This window comes from Trifolium pratense, linkage group LG1 (genome assembly GCF_020283565.1).
Source record: "Trifolium pratense cultivar HEN17-A07 linkage group LG1, ARS_RC_1.1, whole genome shotgun sequence".
NCBI lineage: Eukaryota > Viridiplantae > Streptophyta > Magnoliopsida > Fabales > Fabaceae > Trifolium > Trifolium pratense.
Window position 1 is genome coordinate 39,815,912 of NC_060059.1, and position 19,105 is coordinate 39,835,016.

The window sequence follows — 19,105 nt, forward strand, 5'->3', positions numbered from 1 at the left end:
TTGAATTCTTCATGAGTTTTTCAAGAACTCTATAATAGATCTTATCAAATATTTTCTACATCCTTCAGGGATGTGTCACAATTGAATTCATCAAGAATTCATGGAGAACAAAATTTAAATTTTTAAGTTCTTCAAGAATATATATAATAGATCTAATTGTACGATCCTTCAAAGATGTATCCGTAATGAATTCTTCAGGAATTCGTGGGGAATACAAATTGATTTTTAAATTGTTTAAGAACTGTAAAACAGATCAAATATATATTCAATCAGTTATTTATCCAATCCTTCAGGGATTGATGTTCATTTTACTTATATCTATGAATCTTCAAGATTCATATTTTAAAAGATATTTTATGGTACTTTTAGAAGCGTATGCTTATGAATCTTCAGGATTCATATTTTAAAATTTCATCATACTATGAATCTTCAGGATTCATATTTTAAAATTTTATCACACTATGAATCTTCAGGATTCATATTTCAAAAATTTCACCACGATACTTCTAGATCGTAGTTTTGTGAATCAATATAAAAAAACGAGAAGAAAAAAATTATCTGAAAGAATAGAATAAAAAAAATCATACATAAAATAAAATTGTCACTTCCCTTTGTTGCTATACCTTTCGTGAAAGGGGAGAGACTATCGTGCTGATAACGTGTTATGAACAATTTATAAGCATGAACAATAATATGGAAGAATAGATTAAGGAGAGAAAGAGAAGAGAGAATAGACTATTGTATTGTTCTATTCAAGGTGTGTATTACATTGTAACAAAGGGGTCCTATTTATAGGACACAATTAGGGGACAAGAAAACCTACACAATAATGGACATTCATTACATATTATTCATAACAAATAGAATGTTTCGCCATTTTTTTTTAAATATCAATAGAAGTTGGATAGTAACTAAAAATGCGAAAGTCATAGCAAGGATGTGACTTCATTCGCTTGTCTTTGTAAAAACTCAAACTCAATACTAGAGTTTTTATAAAAAAATAAAAAACAAATATCATATAAACCGAATAATGTAAATGGTCGGAATTAAATCCTAATTAAGTAGTTGTGGTTTTTAATGGTTTGACGATTTTTTGCTCGAAATCGATCGATGCTCAACTCTTCTAATTTACTATATAAACTTAATTATTAATAATTATAATTATTATATTATAAATATAAACATTTATTTCCTAAATTTTATTTTATTTATAAAAAAATAAAGAGATGTTTTGGGGTTTAAATAAAAAAAAGGAAAAAGAGATATTTTGGTGAAGCAAATAGGGGCAAAGACTATTTGACCCCATCACCCCAATACCGATTCCAATATAAAAGCAACCAATCCAATACACGTGACACAGACGCATCTTATCGAACCTATATCACACACACTAACTAGGGTTTCGTCTTCTTCATCTTTTTCATTCCATTCCATTCCAATCCAAAATTCCAATGGCCGACGAATCCCAATACGACGCAACTCCACCTTCTCTCAAACGCAAGTACGATGAACAACCTCCTCACTCCAGACCCACCGGTTTCTCCGACGGACCTCCTCCTCCTTCCTACAACAACGTCCCTCCTCCCTCCACCACCGAATTCGAACTCATCAAACAACGCGCTCAAGAAGTCGCCGCTCGTCTCCTCGGCAACGCTGCTCCTCCTTCCGATATCGCTAAACGTACCAAATTCGATAACGGTCCTCCTCCCTCTTACGATTCATCTGGTTAGGGTTTCAACCAATTAATTCTCAATTAATTATTTCAATCGTTTAATTAGGTTAATTAACTGTTTAATTTTATTATTTTTTTTATGATTTTTTTTTTCGATTTAGATTTGAAAAGTCAATATTCAGCTCCAATGAGTATACCTTCGTATACACATCAAGGTTCGAGTAAGAAAATTGAAATCCCTAATGGGAGGGTTGGTGTTATCATTGGAAAAGCTGGAGAAACTATCAAGTATCTTCAGTTACAATCTGGTGCTAAAATTCAAGTCACTCGTGATATGGATGCTGATCCTAATTCTCCTAATAGACTGGTTGAGCTTACGGGTACTGCTGATGCTATTGCTACTGCTGAGAAACTCATCAATGATGTTCTTGCTGAGGTATCATATTTTATTATTAGCTCATTACTAAAATTCAATGTTATGTCACTGCATCATTAGTAATATGTGAAGATTTAATCTGGTGTAAAAGTTTGTGTTGTGTGGATGTGAATTGTGATCATTCTAAGGTGAAGTGGATTTTTTTTATTGAAACGAATCTTATTTTGTGATTTGGGTTGTGTTTTTTAACAGGCTGAATCTGGAGGTAATGGCCTTGTTACCCGACGAATGGGTGGACAAGGTGGCGCTGATGAGTTTTCAATGAAGATCCCAAATAACAAGGTGGGCAGGAGTTATGAAAAATCATTTTTTTTGGTTATGTGTTGAGTTCTCTTGGGCTCAAATTTTTTCTTATTTTTTTGGTTGGGATGGTTTTTTCGTGGGTTTTTAGGTTGGCCTTATAATTGGTAAAGGTGGAGAAACCATAAAGAATATGCAAGCTACGACTGGATCAAGAATTCAGGTTTTACTTCTAAATCCATGCCTTCATTTTTGTTGTGCTCTGTATATTACACCTTAAATCAACATCATTCTTGTTATTAATATTAATTAATTATTTATAGTTTACTATAGCTTAATGATTACTTCTAAAATTTGAAGATGCTGATTTCTCGTATACTATTGCTTCTCACAATGTATTGTTCTTGTATGTTCTCTCAGGTGATTCCTCTTCATCTCCCGCCAGGTGACACATCCACCGAAAGAACATTAAAAATTGAAGGGACCTCTGAACAAATTGAATCTGCAAAACAACTGGTCGATTCAATCCTCAGTGGCGAGGTATGTTTTGTACCCTTTGCTTCATTGTTGGATTTGGCCTTGGTATTAGCTTGTTTTGCTTGCCATGTGCCAAGTCTAGTTTTGCTTTGAAGTTTTATTCTCGTGCGTACCTTGTAGTTATTGTATGCATCACTGTAATCATCATGTTAAATGGTTAGGATAGATAAACTAAATGAATTTATTTTTAGAATAATGCCATTGCTTACATACTGATGCTATATATGGATATGCTATTTTCTTATGATTTCTGGATGAGTGTGTAAATAAATCTTAAAACTAAACTATCTCTAGGAATTCATGCAATAGTTATGCATATGTTTAGGTCCATTTTTCTGTGATACTTGCTATTGTGCATGGATTGTGGGTTTAATAAAATCATAACTTTGGTAGATAAAAGTAGAATATTTTTTGACATATCTCACGTATGTAATTAGGTCTATTTTTGACATATCTCACGAATGCAATTAGGTCTCACATATGCAATTAGGTTCTTGCTAATGATTTGGTGTCATATCATGCACAATGTTATGATCTTGTTTTGCATGTGCTTAAAGCGTAGCCGAATGTTTTTTTTAACCAAACGTAGCCAAATGTTTAGATGGCGAGAAAAAAGCGATTTCTACATGTCTAAATATGATATAAATTAACATCTCACTGATATTTAACTATTTTTTTTTGAAGCAACTGATATTTAACTATTAGTACTCACTTTTGTTTAAAAAATGTTAACATAGTAAAAGTGTTTCCTGTATAGTATTAAGTTCAGCAAAATTATGTTGGACTTTTCAGTCCTTGCTAATTCTTTTTGTGTCTGTAGTCTCCTATGATGTGCATAAATATATCTGTAGATTTCAGTTATTTTATATATTCCTAAAATTGATTTGGAAAGTTGTTGACATCTATTTTTAGAAATTGATTTTGTTGTCTAGAGATAAAAATCTTTTGCGCATATTCTTAAGTATGTCTAGGTTTCCTCTAATATTTTGGTCAACGTGGACACTCAAAGGCATTATAGCATAACCTGTTCAACCACGGTCTTATTAACTGTTGTATTCTATTACTGATCTTGTTATTGAGACAATTGTAGGGTTAGTTTATTGGACCATTAGTGACACCAACATGGATTCCCTTTGTTGGTGTTTCTTGCACATGCGATGGTATGGTTCTAAATCTCATTTTGATATTTATTTGACCAGCAAATCTTTTATTGATGTCAATATAATATCATGATCAGACTGTATAAATATACATATTAATGTCTATACATGGTAGACTAGACATCCTTTTAGATGGTGTCATTTTTCAGGTCATTTTTCAAAAAGTTGTGCTTTTTCCTAGTGTCTTGTACCCAACATGCATTTGGCATAATATCATTAACCTCGTCTGTAGTGTAATTCTTAGCTTTTCCTCCCATATATTTTTAATGCGTCCATTTTTCGATCATGGCTGTTTCAACTAACGAGTATTTAATCACATATTGCATTCTTTTACACAATGATTGTTCTGCTGATTAGTATATCGCTGGAAAGATTTACCATATAAACTTCAATAATGATGCCCTTGTGCTGTATGCTGGACTTACGTTTGGCATGATAACCTAAAGCTTATTATTCGGAATCTATTATTTCACTATACGTATACCAATATTTTTGTCCATTTTTCCGACTGTTGTTAAACAACTATTATTTGATTGATTTCTGCTGTTAAATTGTTAGCAGCTGTTTAAATTTTGTGTACTTCTAAATTTAAGCATCTTCATCGTACACCATATTCTTGCTATATGATGTGGCACTTAACTTCGACCTCCTTGTTATGGTTCTTTGTTATCCTTTTAATTCATCTTCTCTTAATTTGCTTGTAATTATTTCTGTAATTCTTGTCGGGGTTCTTAAATCTGAACTCTACATTTATTTGTCTCCACGTGTCTTTATCCATTGATTCCCTCTTAGCTCATATGTGTTGTTGGTTTGTTATACATTGCTTTTATCTGATGGTTCCTGTCAAGATTTGTACTCTTAGATTGGGTGAAATTTGGGGGAGGAAAACATTTTTTATATAATTGTGTTGTAGCAAAGATTTGTGAATTCAATTATCTTGTCTGTTTGTATATTTTGGAATCGTGGTTGCCGCTTCTTATGCTGTCTATATGTAAGTCCCTACATTTAGCTTGTTGAGATAATGAGAATGATTATAATATCAATGTAGTACCCTGTATTTTGCGTTACAATTGGAATAAAGTACCCCCATATTTTGCGTTACAATATAGTCGATTGCCTTGAGGCAACAAATAAATATCATATGCTTGTCTACTTCTGTGGATTGTGCTTTCCTTTTGTACCCATTCATTTCGAATAGGGAGAGGGTGTGCTTCTGCTGGAGTAACTCAGTTATGTCTCGAACTGGTACGGTATGTTGGCCTTTATACCCCTTTCTAATCCAATATGGTATCTGATAATGTAACATACCCTTCATATTGTGTTATTTATATGTTTATTATAAGTGATGTATGTATTGCTTGTCTATTTGTTTGTGCATCCATATCTGTATGTAGTAACATGCCTTGGGTGAGTGCACTTGTTTTATTTGTGGTTTCAATTTTTATTTTTGCAGAATCGTCTTAGAAATCCATCAATGTCTGGTGGATACTCTCAGCAAGGTTACCAAGCTCGGCCACCATCTAGTTGGGCTCCTCCTGCTGCTTCAATGCAACAACCTGGTTATGGCTATGTGCAACCGGGAGCATACTCTGGTCCATCACCACAGTATAATGTGCCCCAGCAACCATATGCAGGTTATCCTCCTCAGTCAGCTGGTGGATATTCTACCAATTGGGACCAGTCCACTGCAACTACACAGCAGGCTGCTCATGCTGGGTATGATTACTATAGTCAACAGGCTCAGCAACAGCAGAATCCTGGTGGTCCTGCTCCTCCAGCTGATGGGACTGCTTATAATTACAGTCAACAACCTTCCTCTGGTTATAACCAATCGGGACAGGGCTATGGTCAGGATGGCTATGGTGCATATCAACAACCACCACAATCAGGGTATGGTCAGCCAACATCATATGATCAGCAGCAAGGTTATGGCTCGGCCCCAAGCTATGGCTCTGCACAAGATGGCCAAACTACCAACTATGGATCTCAAGGGGATTCATCTCAAGTTCCACCTGTCCAACCTTCCCAGCAAGGTTATGGTAGCAGCCAACAGCCTAGCCCAAATGCTGCTAACTATCCAACACAAGGTGCTGCTCAACCAGGTTATGGCGCCCCCCCAACTTCCCAAACAGCTTATGGAAATCAAACCCAAGTCCCGTCTGGCTATGCAGCCCCTCCATCTCAAAAGCCTAGTAGCACTCCTCCTGCATATGGACAATCACAGTCACCTAGTGCGGCAGCTGGTTATGGTCAACCAGGGTATCCTTCTTCCCAGCCCCCACCTTCTGCATATTCCCAACCAGAAACAGGTTCTCAAAGGGCACCACCATCTGGTTATGGCAGTGCTGTTCAACCAGGATATGGTCCTCCTTCGTATGGTGCTCCAGCAGGTAGTCAAGCTGGTTATGGTCAGGCACCACCGTCATACAGCAGCGGTTCTTATGGTGCTGGTTATCCTCAGGCCCCAGCATATTCTGCAGATGGTAATGCAAGTGGGAATACTCGTGGTGGTAGCTACGATGGAGCACCTGCACAGGCAGGTCAGCAGGCTAGTGTTGCCAAGTCACCCCAGAGCTGATATCATAGTTTCTTTATTAAGGATTTCTGAATGGATTTGTTTACTCTATTTTCTTATGTATTAATGACATATCTACCTAGCTTTGCAACGGATGACATTGAATCATTCCTGTGTTAAATTAGTTCTATTTTTATTTTTATAATATTTGAGTTTGCATGTACACTTGCTGAAAGAATTGAAGCTACTTTAAAAGCAAAATGGAAAAATTGTGATAGTTCCAGTTCCAGGGAGTTTCTTTTCTATTGGAAAAATTGGGATCCAAAAGCTACAGAATTAAAACTACTTCAAAAGCAACAAAGGAAAAATTGGGATCATATGCTTCCAATAGAATCATTTGGAGCCAGACGCTCAAACTTAATTTCAGGAGAACACTTAATTTAAGGGCAACCTTTTCAAGATGTAATTTCAATTTGAATTTGAATTTTTAAATCTCTTTTACTAAATCTCATTGCGGTTGTTAGTTCTCCCTAGACTTGCATTGCATTTAGTGTGCCTCTTTTAATCCATGTTTTTTTTTTTTTCATAACTCTTTTTTAGAAAAGTACCAAAAATCTAACAATAATGTAGTGCTTCTATTTTCGTTCTAAAATAAATGTATAAATGTACTCCCTCCGTCCCAAAAAGAATGACCCATTTTGAATATATGCACTATTCATATATATTGTTTTGACCATATTTTTCTACTAATAAATAAAAATAAATATTAACATATAAGATGTTGTTAGATTCGTCTCGATGAGTATTTTCAAAATATCAATTTTTTATAATTTTTACTATTATACAATTAAAGATATTAGTCGCCAAAGTTATGCATTGGCATGCGTGTTTCGGTCAACTGGGTCATTCTTTTTGGGACGGAGGGAGTAACAGTTTTACATAGTAGCTTTCTATCTATTAAAGGTTACCATCAAATGTCATAAATGTCGACCGTGGGGTAATATTATGAGGGGGTGGCGGGGGATAGGCTTAGAAGGGGGGTTTGATATTCTGCAATTTTTTTTTTTACGGCGTGCAGTGTTTAAATTATTAAATATTAAATAGTGTCGAGTAAAAAAAAACTTATTAAATAGTGTTTGGGCCTAAGAAAGGTGTTTTCAGTAATTTGATACGCAAAGTAACATTAGGGTTTCCACACAAATATATATATTCCACATCTCATGGCTTTAGCCAAACACTCTCTACACAGAAGCAAATAAGCTTTACTCACTTATTTCCCAACCTATCAGCCTCCTTTGATAAGGGAGCGATTTCTTTTGAATCTTTTGTTGTTTGTTTTATATGATTTGTTGTATCTTTTGTTTATGTGTTTATAATTATGAGATTAGAACTGTGTTAATAATATGAAAAATGTACGGCTCTATTTTATGAGTCAACAGCAGGGGCTTATATTCAATAGTTACCTGACTGCCGCTTAGAGCCAAAATTAAAATACCAGATGAAGATCCTTGAAATCAACTTTTCAAATTTTTCAAGACACAATTTCTGGTTAAATTCCTTTTTTTTTTTTTTACAATAATTATTAATGGATGAACCTTATGTTGTTTTATGATTATTTTCGAATTTCAAGCAGATATGTCAATTTTTTTAATAGGTAGATTTGTTTTGAAATATTGCTACTCTAAATTCTTCTGTTTGAAAAGCATATAGATGCATCTTTTTATAATTATATTTGTGTTTCTTTGAATTTATTTTGTTATTTGAGAAATATGACATTAAAATATGAATTAGATTAGATTTAGAAGATGAAGATTATATATTTGATTTTAAAATTTAACTTTTTTATTAAAGTATTTTGTTCATATAATACGACTTTGCATATATCTCAGCATTGTATAAATCATTCATTCATGACCATGAATTTTAAAAATATTGTTTCATCTTCTGATAGAAGATTAGGTAGTAGTTAATTAATTAATTATTAGGTAGTATTTAATTAAGTAATTTAGATATTAATGATATATATTATTTATATTATTAGTTGGTCATTTATGTTATTGGGTTGTTAAATGGGCTTTATGCCCTTAGGCCCATTAGGAGTATTATATATATGTAGTGCCTTATGCATTTTAACATAATGAATCTCAACCGTGCATACAAATCACAATTCGCTTGCAGCCTTCTCCACCAACAGCGAGTTGCCACGTGTCCAATTGTTTGTCTCCCACCTTCACCCAAGCACGTGATGTAGGACTAGGAGTACTGGTGTTTCTGCCTATATCCATTTTCCATGTGCCAGTTGTTGTCCTTTTGCAGGATTTCAAATCCACCCCATCCTTATGTGACACTATTAGTACTAACCCATTCACAACTTCCCACGTGTTTGGATTTCCACCTTTTCACAATCCAATTTGCAAGAACAAAATTCAAGTGATGTGCAAACAATTAGTCTCCACCGAAACAATTTTGGGTCGCCAAACAATGGCCCAATCTTTTTGCTATGCACAAATCTTCATGGGCAAAAATCATGTGTTACAAGCCTCACCACAACTCATTTCAGTTGATCTGCTCCACATTCGTCCGGCTCGTAAACCTCCCGACTCATATCCGAACCTTGAGGACAAGGTTGAAGTGAACCCGGCGGCAATGATAGAAGATTAGGTAGTAGTTAATTAATTAATTATTAGGTAGTATTTAATTAAGTAATTTAGATATTAATGATATATATTATTTATATTATTAGTTGGTCATTTATGTTATTGGGTTGTTAAATGGGCTTTATGCCCTTAGGCCCATTAGGAGTATTATATATATGTAGTGCCTTATGCATTTTAACATAATGAATGAAAATGAAGTCTTTTATTTATCTTTATTTATTTGCATTTCTTTATTGCTTTCCTAGATTTAGCTTAGTGTAGCTTGATAGAGCTTCAACTCTCTATCATCTTCTTCATCAATGGATTCTTCATAAATATTTTAAGTGGCTTATGATAGTCTTCATGTTCATTTGAAACAAATAAACTTGTAATTAAAGACAAAAAAGTAACAAGTCACACAAAGAGAAGAGATGAAACCGTGCATTTGTTGTGACACAATAGGACTACATTTGAATGTTTGATGGATGGTTAATCTACAACTATATCGATAATAATTGAAAACTAATTAAAGATGTGGCTACAACCATGAACAATTTCGTTTGTTTGTCTTCCGGCAAATTCTACTTCGAAAACTACCGTTGTTTCTTGACTTGATGATAATATATCAATAGGAAATTGGTAACAAGCGAGATAAAATTTGGACGAAGATCAATTGATTAACTTTTGTCTACTCGATTATCAAATGGTAAAATTTTGTATAATATATCTATATTAAGATAATTACACATAAACATTTATCAAAAAAAAAAAAAGATAATTACACATAAACGAAAGTCAGACGCATAATAAACTAAGTCGCTAAACTTTTCTCTATATCATTTACCGAAATTAAATGCCAATATTATTGTCTAAAGGGCCATCCATTTGTTGTGAGACTCATTGTTGGTGATGAAACTTATGTTATTGGAGGACTGAATTCGATGAATCCACAATCTGATGTTAAATATTACTTTGATTGTTCCATCAGAATCTGTCATGACCCCAACAAAGAAGTTTCCCACCCATGTTGGAGTATAACATAGCTAATGTCTGTAGTAGTAATTTGTGTCCCTTAAACTCCAACACTGAACACTAATTGAAAATCAACACCATGATTAGATAAAATTAATGTCAGATTTTTTATAATATTTTTTTTAACCCTCAAAATTAGTAATTAGTTGTTTTTCACCTCGTTTTTCACCTTGAACCTTTATTCCTTAACTTCTTTCACCTTAGTTCAAACTAGTTGAGCTATCCACCCTACTTTTCGTAATCTTTTGGATTGTATTTTTCAGAAATTAGGAGTGTTCTAAACTAATTTTATCTTTAGATCAAATAAATTTTCACCTTAAAACTGATCTAAACTAAATCACAAACACCGCCAAAAATATACCATCCTAATTCCAAAATGGAAATGAGAGTAGTAAACTTGTAAAAAAAAAAAAAAAGATTTGAGAAACTTTGGAGAAAAGAGGGGGGATGAAGAGTAATTCTCAAATTACTTTAGTCACGGGCTTGATGTTTTACATATTCCCAGAGGCCCCAACCCAGTTTAACTTATGTTTTCATATTGGGCCAAAAATAAGGTGTTTTCAGTAATTTAACACCCGAAATTTTAGGGTTTCCACACAAGTATATATACCACATCTTCAGCCTTGGCCAAGCAACCACCACCCATCACTTTCCCATCTAGTTTTCATTTTCTGTTCTTGTTTTGAGTTTTTTTTTTTTTACAGGGTTTTGAGATTTGTTGTTCCTCTTTTTTATCTTGTTTCTTCCTCCATCTTAAATCAAATTTTAGTTTGTGTTTATTATGAAATTAATCAATTATTATTTTGGATTAGTGTTTGTATGTGATTATGAACATATAAAAGGCTCTATTTTATGAGTCAACAGCAGGGACTTATTTTTCAATAGTTACCTGACTGCCGCTTAGAGCCAAAATTAAAATACCAGATGAAGATCCTTGAAATCAAATTTCAATTGTTTTAAGACACAATTTCTGGTTAAATTATTATTATTGTTATAGTTAATTTGGCACTTAAGTCAGACACGGGTGCTTGTTGATTAATTTCAAAATAAGTTACCTTTTGCAGTGTGCCTATATATAAATTGGCTATTGATTCACGATTGGAGGTTCCTTTTTATGGTTCTCTTCAAATTTCAATCAGCTATATCTTAAATTCTTTTTTTCTTTTCTTTCAAACATCAGACCAAATTGTCTTTCTTTAATTCTCACTAGTATATGCTTAATACGTGAAGTGTCTGTTTCATAGACTATTTAGAGATCCATAATTCGAAATTGTCTGTTATGTTATAATTCATGTTCGTATAATTTGTCTATTTGGTCTTTGATTGTGGTCTGATACATCTTGTTTGATCAGACTTTTGATGGAACTAATGACAAGAACATCCAAAGTTATACTCATAAAGCTTAAAAGATCGATGATATGAATTTCAATAATCCTTAGGATGTGTTTGATCAGATTTAAATTTTGTATTGTAAAGTAGTATAAGTTGTGATTGTGATAATAATAGGCATAAATGCAGTAGTAGTAGAAAAATATGACAATTAGCAAAATTTAAAACAATGCAAGAACCTAAGAACACTAAAATCTAAATTCGTAAGAACACTAAAACTGAAGTGTACACTTTCGTCGCTAAATGATTTGTTAAATCTAGCCTATATGCCGATAGGCCTGAAGAACAGAAAAACCAAAACGTCGTATTGATCCCAATGAAGACCAATCTCATCCCCTTTCTTTAAACTCTTTATGGTCACAAAATCTCTAATCCATCCGTTGACTAAAACATAACTTACTGATTTCCATCTTTTGAGAAAGTGCGTAGAGTTAGTGTTAATATCCCATATTTCCACCGGAATTCCTTTCACAATATTAGCAGCATTAACACCCAATACAGGCAACATCAAATCCTCAACTGATTTTTTATCGAGCAATAATCTACTTGAACTATCAACATCACTTCTTTTTCTGTGTTATGCAAACAAAACTCTCCCTAGTTAATCTCTTTTATATGCAGTTCAATATTTGAGAAGTCTATTATAATTTTTTTTGCCTCAAATCCTACAATATTTGATTAGATTTTATCATTCAAATATATATTTCTTCATCATATTTTGTTTTTTTTTTTTTGAAGAAGCTAAATTAGTCCACCCAAATTGGCGCCAGAGAGAATCGAACCTCAGACCTCAAGAGGAGCAGACTCCCAGGTCCCAAGCCAATACCAATGCACCAACCCAAGGGGGTGGTTACTCTTTAACCATACTTAGTCTATTTTCTTAGATATCTTTCATTGATTTTGTTTAGATCATATGAAATAATCGATTCTATTTATTTTTCATCCAATCGTGTGAATGTGAAAAAAATGCTAGGGTTGGAGTCCAGCCATGTCAAATGCTTTTATAAAACTCTAAATCTTTTTTATATTTTGTCTCGACTACAAAAAGTAATTTTTTTTTTTGTTGACAATATATATAATTTATGCATACCTAATTAAATGTTTTTTTTTTAAAAGTTCACATTTTAGTAAAAATAAAAATTGAGTCTAATAAAAGCTTCTATCTGGTCATAGCCCATGTCCTTCGCTTCTTTGCAATTGAACTGTACTTTCTCTTTCTTATCTCACCTTCGGTGACGATTCTTTCAAACGTAGAATCAGATTTCCGAAGCAATCCACCACAACCAGCTGCTATATTTCTCCTACTCACAACATTCGTGTTGAGAATGACCCAATCCTCTTATAGCCATTGCCATGCTATGTTACCTTGACCTTATGCCTAACTGGAAGCACTCTATTACTAGCATCAGCTGTCATATACTGCATGATGCAGTCCAGAATGTAACACCATGCATGTGTAGGTCTTAAACGAACATCCTCGTGCATCTCTCTATTCTACCAAGTCCACAAGAAATGACAACTTGTTGCCCACACACAAGACCACATCATATTTGAATCCCGTCCTAACCCTTGCTTCAAATTCATGTGAGTCCACTATTGCAGGTCTTCAGCAAAGAATGGAACTCGAGCATCATGATTTAACGGAGGGTCTTGCTAACATGTACCATTATGACACATGTTAAGTATCCAAAAGTAAAAACATTTTCTTAATTTTTTTTTGTCAAGTAGCTAGTGGCTAGAAAATTCACCTTAAAGGTGAATAAGTGGAGTGTCCAGGGTTCGAACCCCAGCTCCTACACATACAGTGCGATATCCGCTTCTTTGTGTAATTAATTTGTGATCAAGTTTAAAAAGTGAATTAAATACATGGATTATGCTAAAAAAAATTTCTTTTTCGAATCACTAACATGTACCCTTAAGCACGTTTACACCATACACTCCTAACTAAGAGGCAGCAATCCCTCGAAACATGAAGTGTGTCTTCAACAATATTAACACATTGTCTCTTTTTTGTCTTTTCTTGTTTAAAATATTGTCTCTTCAACATTTATTATTTTTTTCTCAATAAATTATCTTCATTTATTACATTTCAATTCATCAAATTACTCACTAACTACCTTTGATAAGGACATTTTAGTAAACAAACTCATCTTATCATTAAAATCAAACACAACTAACAACTTTCTTAAAAATGTAAAGACACATATTATTGTAAGGGTGAAGGTTAAGGTCAAGGTGGGAGGGTCTTCTAATTTTCCCATGATGGGAAAAGCTCAAATCAACCAATGATATAATGTTAAAATATTCAATGGCTTGGATTTAAGAGTGGACACCTTTTCTACCAACTACTCTGTTAATTTATCCTTATTTGTGAATGTACCCTTGGACTATTGTTAATTTATGTCAAAGAGAATTATTCGTAAATGAATAATTTTTAATATGGTTTTTTTTTTAAACCCGTTTTTGCACATTTATTTATGATTGACACTTTTTGTATATAAAATAATTTGGTTAATCCCTTTTTTTCCCAAGTAGTTTAATTGCCAGAAATTCACCCTTAAAGTGGATAAGTGGGTGTCCGGAGTTCGAACCCTGACCCCTGCATATAAAATGCGATGTCTTTACCGACTGAGTTAAGTTGACGGGGATGGGTTAATCCCTATTTTAGTCTGTGTAATAAAAATAATAATTAAATATTTTTTCCCATCATGGGAAAATTTAATACTTCTCCCACCTTAACCTTCACCTATTGTAAGTAACACAATTCTCTATTAAGACGGAAGGAGTAACATAAATATCGTGGTTGGCTATAAAATTTGCTCTGATAGTCTGGATTAATGAGCTCATTCCAAATGTTCCTCACATCATCACAAAAATACATTCCCTAAAAAACTTGTACCACAAATATGTAGCTTACGGTATATCGTAAAATATGGCACTGTGAGAAACTAAGGAATGTGTTTAACTCAATTATGAAAGATACTTAAATGTGTTTGTTATTGATTCACTTGTGAATATAAAATTGAAAGTTCATTTTACTATATTAGATCTTGTTTCTAGATATTTGTTAATTTCCATCACTTGAACTATTTACATCTAATTATAAAACACAAAAAAGAAGGTACAGCCTACACAGCAGAGTAACTATTAAAGAGAACCACACACCAAAAGATATGAATAAGGCTAAGCAAAATCACAAGTTCCTTATGTTTAATTATATGCCTTTGGAACTGTTCATTACATGAGAATTAGCTTGTTAACCAATTTCAGAACTTCAGATAATGCAGGGAAAATAGATAGGATGAAACTGAAAATGCAGGGGGGAGATCATTCCCCATTTTTGAAAGGGTCTTGCCAAATAACTTCAGCTTCTCCGGACGCTCTTTTGAACCGAATTAGTGCTTTCATCAACTCCGGTACGACATTTGCAACAGGCTTCACAGTCAGCTTTTTTAGCACAGGAGAATATAGAAGCAAAAGTTTGATAAAATCCAATTCCAACTTGGTACCAGAGATGCCATATAAGCTTATATGTCGCACTTGGAAGGGCATGATTGGCGCTGAAAATATATCTTCCCAACAGTAGGAAGGTGTAAAAGGGATATTATGCAACCCAAACCTCCATGCCTACATGCAATGGTTAAAAAATTCATGGATCAAAGTTGGGAAGATAGTATGCATAAGAGAGATATATAAAATATTAAAATCTAAAGGTAACATTGTATTGATTGATAAAAGATGGCAAATGAGCTCTTATTTTATAAGAACATAATGCATTGACAATGTAACTAACTCTATCTAAATTGTAACTGATCCATAACTTCTGTTAGCAATAATGCAACTCACATCTACATGACTAAGAAAATAACTCCCAAAGATAAAGACTAGACCAGTCAAAAGAGGTTTGCAAATTCAAAAGTTTAAACAAACATGATGTGCAAGTGCAACTACAAATCAGCAAGCAAAGCCAAGCTAAAGTAAATGGGTACTCACAGATATTTTTAATCTTCGAAGATTAGGTGAGCTTTTGAGTAAGCAAAGAGCAGCCGAAATTCCCTTCAATTCATAGAAGTTTATGCATAACGAGAGAAAACTTAGATGAATACAAGGTGTAGGAAGTTTTACTGGTAAAACACCTGTAGCCAAATACTGAAGCAAAAGACTCCAAATTAGAATATAATGTTTCAATATAGACAGATCAAGAGTTGCATACACATGATTGTGGTTCGTATTAATGAGTTATAGGTGAGCCAAAATTCAGATGCTTGAGCATTATACCTTGAAAAAATAATAACCACCAATCTCTAGGCTCTGTATGTGAGGTAGATGATCGAAAAATTTGAGCATATTGCTAGAGCTTCCATGCAATCTACTTTGATTACTTTCCGAGTTCAATTTCAACCATGAAGTAATGACTATCTTAGCTAATTGGAAAGTGTTGTCAAAGCTAACACCCCCAAATTTACCATCAATTTTAAATAACTTGAGATTTGGTGCATGAATGTTAATTTGGTCTAAACCATCAACGTCTCCCAATTTCAATTCTTCAAGCTGGGGGCAACCAGATATCAAGTTTTCCAAAACATCTTGAGCCACCATGACCGAACTTAGATCAATACTTTTCATGTTCTTGAAGCCTTCAAATGTCGTTGGAGGTTTAAGCCCACACCAATGTAATTTTAAACACTGCAAACTTTGACATGAGAATAAGCACCAAGGTATCTTATAGTGTTCCTCTGTACAAACTTCCACCACAAGCTCTTTAATAGACCTTCCAGTTAGATGAAGAATCCATCGATCAATATCAGCACTATCACTCACAAGATTCTCATAGTCAACGAACTTAAACATGTTGATTACCCCAGAATGAACTAATAGTACATGATCAACAATTTTCAAAAACTTGTTCTCAATAACTAAAGGGTCTTCGGAAGCTAAATGAGAGACGCATTGTTCATCAAACACCAGATTTGGCAGTGTGTACCATTTGTTCTTCCATTTGTTGGATAAAACACTTGTTCTCACTGCTTCCTTAATTGGCAAGTAAGATAGAATACAGTCTATTACATGACCTGGTAAGTAACTAATTCTATCTGGCTCCACATCAATCACTTCTCGAGGAGTAGACTTTGTTCCCTTTAGATAAGATATATTCATATTCAAACAAAGGTACATACATGAATCGAAAAACAAACTAGGTTAGTGTACATATGTATCCAAGTATGCATACAAAATCATAGCTATGTCCACTGAGAGAAAATTCAAAGTAATATATCTGACTTCATTTAATTTAATAAAAAACAATACGGGGGCATTTGGTTCAAGTTTACTAAATTTATTCCTGGGAATACCTTTTCCCGAGAATAGAAGGATGAAATTTTTTTCCTCGGTATTTATAAGAAATAAGTTTGGTTAACATTTAAATATTCCCGGAACCTTTATAATAGGGAGATCAGTTGATGATTATACATTAATTTATTCCCATATTTGGGGAGAATTTTTTCCCACCCTTTTCCTTGGGAAAAAATTTCCCAGAAATCTGTACCAAAAAAAAAAAAGCCCAGAAATCTTTTATACCCAGAAATAAAATTTAATAAACTTGTAACAAACACATAATGCATTTTTCATTTTTTCTATCATAGGAATATACAAATATAACCTGAAACAAACACCCCCTATAGGTATTTACTCTTGTGAATTCAAATGATAAAATGGCATAATATATTACAGAGACACAAAAGAAGAATTTACCATTGTCATGCTACCGATTGAGTAGTTCAATAATCTTTTGAAGGTGATTGCTACAAGCCTACAATATAACAAACAAAATGACCAATTAATTTGAGAAATAATAATAAGTGAAAAACAACGAAGAAATTACGCATTCATTGTATATTGTTAATCAAATGAAAGAAAAGTAGTGGAAGAAATGAATAACCAAAAATCTTCTTACCAAAAGGGGGTGGGAATCGCCTATAGAGAAGGATTGGTTCCAATTTGAGATTTGCTTCAAACAGGATTCTAAACCCTAGCTGCAGATCAAAAGGGTCTAGTCAAAATGAGGGTCTAGTCTATACTCTATGCTGTAGTAAACATCTTGTAATTTTTAATCTTTTTTTATTAAAATATTGTATTTATTTATTTACTTATTTAAGTCCGTTTAATTTTCAAAATGTACTACAAAATAATACACCGAACAACACATGATAATGTTTAAATTTAAAATATTAAATCAACCGTCGGTTGATTCAGTAATGATTGACGCTGAATTTGATATGAAGAATCACAATTCGATTCTCGCAACTGCGATCAGGAGGGGCTGAAACTACTTGATAATATAACTGATCCTCGAACCAGATTAAACTATTGGTGAAAGACAAAAAATAATAAATAAAGTATTGAACAAATTTTAACTTGTAAAATAACAACGAGAACATACACACATTTTATTTCTATACAGTATAGTGTAAAGTTATTTAAAATATGTGTTCAATGATGTGTTGCCACATAATTTAATAAACGTGACACATCATATGTTTTTAATATATAATATATGATATGTTAATATAATATTAGATGCATGCGTAAAATAACTGGATGTGTAACAAGAATTTATATAAATTAAATTCTTTATTTATGATATTTTTGCTTCAAATAATTACATCAAAAAAGGAATCTTGTCTTGTCTCTCGAATGTAAATTCCTTACGGTCCGTTTGGTTATATAGAAAGAAAATTACGCAAACAAATGCATAAATTTAGACTAACTTTAGTCCAAGTTTATGCTTTGATTTGAGTAATTTTTTTTTTCTTCCATTTTCTTTTCATAGAACCAAACCGTTAGTTAAGCTAACCAAAATCACCTCAATTCTTCAAATTCAAATTTCAACGCAAGTTAGTAAAAAAAAAAATAAATTCTAACACACAAATAATAATGAACCCAACATGCATGCATTCACTAGAACCCCTCACCACATATTCAATTCAGCGAATTGCCCCAAAAAGAAGAGCCAAGAAGAATATCACAAGTCTGTAACTTTGTCTCCTGAAGGCACAATATAAAAGGGTGCAGGTCCCCTATCAACTTAAGCACCTCCTTCCATTTCTCCAACCCACCCAACCCTCTTGTATTTCAAGATATAATCTTTATAAGACACACTCCTCCCCAACCAACTAGAAACCCACACCATTAACACCTTTTCTCCTTCCGAACTCCCCCTCTCCCTTGTTGTTTTCCTATAAACTCCTTCTTGCCTTTACCCGCTCGAGATAGAACATTAAACATATTGTCATCGCCTCCTCCAAGCATGACCCCAATATCTTTCCCTATCCCTCAGACATCATCTATAGCCATCTGCTCATTTCCATGCACCACCATCCAATTCTTCCAATCGTGGTTGATGGTTCCGGAAGATGAAGAGTCTTCGGAAATTATGGGGCTCGATCGACCTCCTTTGTCCCCACCTTTACGTCTGCGAACACTCTTCTC

The 19,105-nt window shown here is 33.5% G+C and overlaps 2 protein-coding genes across 3 annotated transcripts; one reads left to right on the top strand and one right to left on the bottom strand.

Annotated features, from left to right (window-relative positions):
* The first annotated feature begins 1,269 nt into the window (after positions 1 to 1,269).
* Positions 1,270 to 6,783, top strand: LOC123917027 (far upstream element-binding protein 1). Its single transcript, XM_045968639.1, has 6 exons — positions 1,270 to 1,725; positions 1,834 to 2,108; positions 2,301 to 2,390; positions 2,500 to 2,571; positions 2,769 to 2,888; positions 5,499 to 6,783. The coding sequence occupies exons 1-6, from the start codon at positions 1,452 to 1,454 to the stop codon at positions 6,621 to 6,623; spliced, it is 1,956 nt and encodes a 651-aa protein (XP_045824595.1). The 5' UTR covers positions 1,270 to 1,451; the 3' UTR covers positions 6,624 to 6,783.
* A 7,807-nt stretch (positions 6,784 to 14,590) lies between these two features.
* On the bottom strand, positions 14,591 to 17,717 carry LOC123917047 (F-box/FBD/LRR-repeat protein At1g13570-like). Of its 2 annotated transcripts, XM_045968670.1 has the most exons (5): positions 17,571 to 17,717; positions 17,369 to 17,426; positions 15,896 to 16,753; positions 15,611 to 15,766; positions 14,591 to 15,244 (listed from the first exon to the last, which is right to left on the bottom strand). In XM_045968670.1, the coding sequence occupies exons 2-5, from the start codon at positions 17,375 to 17,377 to the stop codon at positions 14,945 to 14,947; spliced, it is 1,323 nt and encodes a 440-aa protein (XP_045824626.1). In that variant the 5' UTR covers positions 17,378 to 17,426; positions 17,571 to 17,717; the 3' UTR covers positions 14,591 to 14,944. The 2 variants fall into 2 exon arrangements, with proteins under 2 accessions (XP_045824626.1, XP_045824618.1); XM_045968662.1 differs by having other exon boundaries at positions 14,596 to 15,244; positions 15,896 to 17,426.
* Between the last annotated feature and the right edge of the window lie 1,388 nt (positions 17,718 to 19,105).